Raw genomic sequence first — 6,941 nt, forward strand, 5'->3', positions numbered from 1 at the left:
AAAAATGTCCCCACAAGGTCAAAATTTACTAGTATTACTATCCTTGTGGAGACATTTGGTCCCCATAACGTGATAAATACCAGGTACACACACACACACACACACACACACACACTCTAAAAGTGGGGACTCTCCATAGGCGTAATGGTTTTTATACTGTACAGACCGTATATTCTACACCAACCCTACCCCTAAACCTACCCCTCACAGGAGACTTTCTGCATTTTTAGATTTTCCAAAAAACTCATTCTGAATTATTTATAAGCCATTTGAATTACGGGGACACTGAAAATGTCCTCATAAATCACCTTCTCGTTGTAATACCTATGTCATATCCATGTTATTATACAAACTTGTGCTCTCACACCTTTGTCTCTATATAAATAGATGTTCTCATATGTCACACAAACGCGCGCGCGCACACACACACACATATATATATATATATATATATATATATATATATATATATGAAACGAATATTAGCAACACCTAATAGCACAGGTTGACGATTTGTGACGCATCATCAGATGGCTGTGACGTCATTCTTCTCTTAGAAACTCAAACCAGTGAAAAATAAGATGTGCCAGACGCAGCGTAGAAACTCTCTGGATTACGCGTTATGTGTCCAGCGCCAAACACCCGGCTGGTCACTGTTTGTTTTGCCTTCTTTTAGAGAACGGAACCACCTCAGGAACCGTATTTTTAAAACCCTGCTTTAGTTCAAATAAAATAAAAAAACCGCTCAGTGCGCTACACGACCAACAAGAATAATCCCTTAGCCTATGCGAAATGCACCAACTTTTACTTCTGCTTCATTGTTCGTTAACATGAAAAAACATGTGTATACACTATTAAATAATAAAAACATAAACGTTAAAAATATTGACTCACAGTATTCAACTCATATTTAAAACACAGTAGCCGCGCGTAAAGAACATAAAAGCGCGATTCTTACGTCTTCATCCTCGCAGGCGTTTCTCTTGCGGTACTGGACCGGGGGTCGGGATGAGGGGTGATGAGGACTCTTCCCAGTCTTATTCTCCTCTTCGGGAACATGTCCACCCAGGAGACGACTGGCTTCAGGTGGATGGGGGAAAGATGTGTTGGTATTAATCTTCCCCGTGAATCTCTGGTAAAGCGAAGCCATGAGTCTGGTGAAGCCACTAAAGCATCTCAAAGCGCGGACTCTCTCCTCAGCTGCTCTCCTCGGATGTGCTTTATTTTAATGTCCCTCTCCCGCTCTTCTTCTTGAATAGCCCCGAGCCTGATGTCCTCCGAATAAAGGCAGGGAGACGAAGCCTTTAATTGAAGTGAGTCTGTAATGCGCTCCGTTGGAGTGATTTCTCTGTTTTATGGCTTTGACTGGAGCCCGGGCTGCACTACAGAAAGTCTGCTCTGCATTCAAAGCACGTTGTTTCCTCTATAGCCCGCCTGCAGAAAAGCGTCTACACAGCAGCCTGTATTAAACTGCACTCTGTCACCAGATTTAACAAACAGAGCTTACAACATCTCACTGCGTTTTAGAGAATGAGGCGAGCGATAGAAAGACAGCAGCGTGAGCTTTACGCAGAGCAGTGTGTGTGTGTGTGTGTGTGTGTGGATGAGACGCGTTCTGCATGAGAAGTGACCACTGACAGGATATTTATCTGAAGAACACACACACCTCTCAAATCCCACATTCACACACAAAAAAAGAGCAATTACATCGACCGAAACTTTAGACTATGTATCATCCCGTTAACTGACGGATTTTTTTTTACAAATGTTCAGTATTCAGCAATAACCTTTCTCTTTTACTTCTAAACAATGCTGGAAAGGTCATATGCGCAGTACTGGAGTGCCACACTGTGGTAAAATGAAATACAACAGCTCAGACTGCGTTAAAGCAGCACTATGTAACGTTTTCTGTGTTCAAAATTTGCAAAATGTATGAGCGAGTACATCATGAATTCATCTTCCAAACCGCGTTTTTGTCTTCACTACGGTACACTTATAATAAGTACTTATATTTGGACTATTGTAGCCTGGTCGGGTCGTGACCGCTGCGGAGTAACACATACCTGCGTGAATCGCCAGAGACATAAACTTAGAGAAGTAGCTCCGGTTGGAATGTTCTTCCATGGGATGTGTGCAGTTACAGGATGTGTGCAGGTAGAGCACCAAAAGTTACATAGTGCTGCTTTAATGCTTTACATTAAACCACTGTTACGATCCCGTTTTGTAATTAATCTAGGGGAATTGAGAAATACGTAAAAATTGGGGGCTCGTCCGGGATCGTAACACCACCAAAAACGTTATATGAATTAAAAATCGTTCGGGAATCGCGTAATTGTTCGGGAATGTAATATTTATCATAAATAACGTAGTTATAGTATTTAAACAGATTAATATAGCCTACAGGGTTAGACTATAGTCACTATAGTAGCTATAGCTACTCTTTATGAAAAACGAGAATTGAAAGCTGAGAGGTTTATTTCCAACACATCTGAGATCTTTTAAAATATGTAATGGAAAAACTTTCAGTTTAAGCAATATGTCAGTTTAGGCTTTTCTTGTAGCCTACACTCTAAAAAATGCTGGGTTGTTTCAACCCATCTTTTGGTTCAAATATGGACTAACCCAACTGTTGGGTTACATTTTTTAATTAAATTTTTAACCCAACAACTGGGTTCGTCCATATTTTTTAGAGTGTACAAACCACAAACTGTTTCAGTCCCGAGATTTTGAATATTAATATTTAGGTCATTGTTGTTATGCTGTACCTTTTGAGCTCAGTGACTTGCATTAATATGACTGCGTTGGGATGCATTTCTATAAAAGGATGGCGATTAAGAGCTAAAGTTAGCCACTTCAGTGTGCAACTGATAGTTACAGAAGCTTACATGAAGGTGTCAAGGGATTTTGGTCAATTTAACCAACATTTTTAATCAAATTTTGATATCCATATCAATGTCTGTAATGGGGTATATGTTGAACATCACCTGACCAAACCGGACAACAGGTGTCGTCGCATCTGCTTACTGGAGAAAGTGTTAACAGAAGTATGAACTGATGGTGATATCTATGGACTTTTAAGGTAATCAGCTAACCTAGCTAGTTGTTTATGTTGTTGCCGTTTTATTCAGTAATATCTGAATGTTAGTGTGAAGAAGAAGAAAAAAATAGGCATATTGAGTAAAACAGCTCCATATTTAAAGCACATAAAAGAACTAGAAGCGACATGACCTGTTTTACAAATATGTACGTTTGTTGCGCATAACCCCCATTGTATCTAACAAGATTGTTTTAAAGTTTCAAACCAACAATACCACAAAACATCAGAGAATTCATTAAATCCATTGCTAAAATTTGATAATGTCATTAAAGCTTTTGTTAATTATTATAAAAGAATAAAAATATGTAAACTGGTATTGAGGACAGAGATGAAAACAATATTTCCAAGAAAACTTGTTTAGTTCGAGAGAGCAGGAACCTGCTCAAAACAATGTAGTGAGATTATTTAAAATTCATCCCATATGTTCATTTAAGTTTAATAGTTTATTCAATGTATTAATGCATACATGACGGGGTCTTGTACTGCATAACAGGAATGACCCCTATTATTATTTTATCAGGACCATCAAAACTACATCTGAATGAGGACCACAGAGGGGCAACAGAAACAAGATTATGTCAAATAAATGTATTATGCTGCAGGACATGGTACATTTACAGCCTATAAAGCCTAGAACATCACTGACTATGTATAAAAATTATTATTATTATTATTTTATTTTTTGCAACAGCAGAAAGAGCATCGCACATCGCTCTTTAGGTGCACATTATAAAACATTCATGCAACAATTACAAAAATAAAAAAAAATAAAAAAGCACTGCCATTCGAACACATGAATATAAAAATAAAAATTGCACTACCGGGAAAAGCTAATATGTTTTGCATTTATTTTCTAAAGTTATTGACTATAAAATATTTTTTCTATGCTAAAGTCCAAAGGCTTTTTTCCCACTTTTGAATGAATGTAGGTAATTCATGTTTTCTGAATACCTGCATGATGCTCCTTAAGTGCTAAAATCTATAAATCATACAGTAACTAATGGCATGTTTAGATCTCGTTTTAGCAAGAAAACCATGAATGAGGAGTAAAATTGATTGCGATGAGAGATTCTGTCACTCAGCCCTCTGCAGTATCCACAACATAACATCGTAAATCCTTCAAAAGGACTTTGAAATACATGTCTGTATGTTGCACGGGTGCTCTGTATGGGATCAATATGACCGCACCGCAAAAGAAGCAAAATCTCAAGACTTGACTCATGAAAAAAACAGGAGCGAAGCTTTCTGATGCCCACAAAGCCATAAAGAAAATCCATCAACATGTTTACATGACTAATATTAGATTATTTTGATCAATTTGAGCATCGATCTTAATATCACTTTTGGCAGTGAATAATGAGACAGGTCTATGAATTATTTGCAGTTAACAGTGCATGAGAATATCCTTAAGTCTGTGTGTGACAGACAGTGATACATTTCTGATTTAGTGTGTATATCAAAATGCAATTAACCACAGAGATAGCAATCAAGCACAGATGACCCTAATAAGATCCAAGATCACTTGCAGCATAAACTCCTTATCAATCAAATCATTTTTTGAGAACTCTTGGAAAAGTTTTGAATGCACAGTACAAGAATAATGACCCACTGACAGTTTCTCTAAAATACACAAGCATTTAGGACAGACAACCATAAAGGTTTGCTCATGTGTAAACTGCTTGATATTTGATGAGATTGTTGTTTGTGAATTTATCTTTGAGCTGTCAACTGTGTTTAAAACAGCATCTCTCTTTGTGAAGAGTCCAGCAGACCTGAAGATCAATAGAGTAATCTGTCAGGACGCGCCACATATACTCTGAGCAATATCAACCTGACTCACAGGATGACAGTGAAACATCACTTCAAGGTCTAGGGCTATATCTCAATTTGCTGCCTCATTGACTGTAATGGACAAGAGCTGAATAAGCAGAAAAGTCATTTTAAATGTAAAGAAATAACAAAGAGAGCTGAAGGACTGTTTTCAATAAGGTGGGCTTCATCTCACTGTTTGTCAGTGTACCTTCAATAATGCATCCATTTAAGGATATGCTCATTTATATGAATTCAGATTCTCATAGTGGCTCAGTGGATAGCAATGTTGCCTCGCAGCAAGAAGATCCTCAGTTCGAGTCCTTCTTGCATCTGAGACCTTTCTGTATTGAGTTTACAAGTTCTAACTATGTTGGCGTGGGTTTCCTCTAGTGTTGACTCAATACTGAAATTTATAGCTTCAATACGATACCTTAAATCATTTTGATATTTGGTACCATTTTTGATAAAGGCATCCAGCTATCGCTGGAACTGAATAAAAGAAGAAGATAGAAATGCGTTAACTGATCAAACAAGAAGACAATAAACAGACAAATGTGACAATAAATGGTTTATCTGTGTTCTTCAAGCCATCTCTGGTATTTTCATAAGAATATGAAGATGAGAAGAGGATTTATAATGCATTGCTAATCAACATAGCATGTATTACAGTAGAATACTATAAGAAAATAGGCCCTATTTTAACAATCTAAGCGCATGATCTAAAGCACGGCGCAATTGCGCTTAGGGCGTGTCAGAATCCACTTTTGCTAGTTTAACAACGGGAAAAATGGTCGGCGCGTCCGGCACATGGTCTAAAAGGGTTGTCCCTATTCTCTCAATGAGTAATGGGTGTGTTTTGGGCGTAACGTACCATAAACCAATCAGAGTCTCATCTCCCTTTCCCTTTAAAAGCCAGTTGCGCTCGCACCATGGCGGATTCGCTATTTGCATGGCAGAATTTGATTTAGAAAATATCGCTGGAACTGAATAAAAGAAGAAGATAGAAATGTGTTAACTGATCAAACAAGAAGACAATAAACAGACAAATGTGACAATAAATGGTTTATCTGTGTTCTTCAAGCCATCTCTGGTATTTTCATAAGAATATGAAGATGAGAAGAGGATTTATAATGCATTGCTAATCAACATAGCATGTATTACAGTAGAATACTATAAGAAAATAGGCCCTATTTTAACAATCTAAGCGCATGATCTAAAGCACGGCGCAATTGCGCTTAGGGCGTGTCAGAATCCACTTTTGCTAGTTTAAAAACGGGAAAAATGGTCGGCGCGTCCGGCACATGGTCTAAAAGGGTTGTCCCTATTCTCTCAATGAGTAATGGGTGTGTTTTGGGCGTAACGTGCCATAAACCAATCAGAGTCTCATCTCCCATTCCCTTTAAAAGCCAGTTGCGCTCGCGCCATGGCGGATTCGCTATTTGCATGGCAGAATTTGATTTAGAAAAATCTATATTTTTGAGAACATTAGTTTCCTCTGGGTGGTCTGGTATCGCCCATAATCCAAAGACATGCAGCACAGGAGAATTAAAGACACTAAATTGTAGATGTGAATGTACATATCTGTGTATTAGTCTTGTGGCGAATGCATTCCCTGCCTACAGCTCGAAACTCATGGCTCCAGAATCCCTGTGACCCTACATAGGACAAGTGGTTCGGGGAATGGATGGATAGATGACATTCTGTGTTTCTTTGTATGTCTTTAAACAAAAGTCATCTGTAAGCTTTATTGCTAACACTGCTTAGTTTTCCTAATACTATAAAGTGACATTTATGATTCATGATCTACATCTATCAGAGTATCAGACATTTTATGTAATTGTATAAGTATGTATTTTCTCTTTACTCAATTTTTATTTGTCTCTCTTATGTGTACTTGTAAAGCATTGATGTCCTGCAATGTAAGCATGAATTTTATATATAATATAAACACAGTATAAACAGAATAGGCCGCCATATTTCATACCATTGCTTATACTGTACGTGCTCCTTTTCTATCAAAGTGATTTAAGCT

At 37.7% G+C, this 6,941-nt stretch overlaps 1 protein-coding gene across 1 annotated transcript in view; it reads right to left on the minus strand.

Annotated features, from left to right (window-relative positions):
- The window catches only part of dpp6b (dipeptidyl-peptidase 6b), a 136,867-nt gene extending 135,302 nt beyond the window's left edge, over positions 1–1,565 (minus strand). The window contains exon 1 of the mRNA XM_016241608.1: positions 959–1,565. Within this exon, the coding sequence (XP_016097094.1) occupies positions 959–1,150 (192 nt within the window). The 5' untranslated portion in view covers positions 1,151–1,565. The remainder of the gene's footprint in view (positions 1–958) is intronic.
- Positions 1,566–6,941: the final 5,376 nt, after the last annotated feature.

The sequence above is a fragment of the Sinocyclocheilus grahami genome, unplaced genomic scaffold (assembly GCF_001515645.1).
Source record: "Sinocyclocheilus grahami isolate Dianchi unplaced genomic scaffold, SAMN03320097.WGS_v1.1 scaffold628.1, whole genome shotgun sequence".
Lineage (NCBI taxonomy): Eukaryota > Metazoa > Chordata > Actinopteri > Cypriniformes > Cyprinidae > Sinocyclocheilus > Sinocyclocheilus grahami.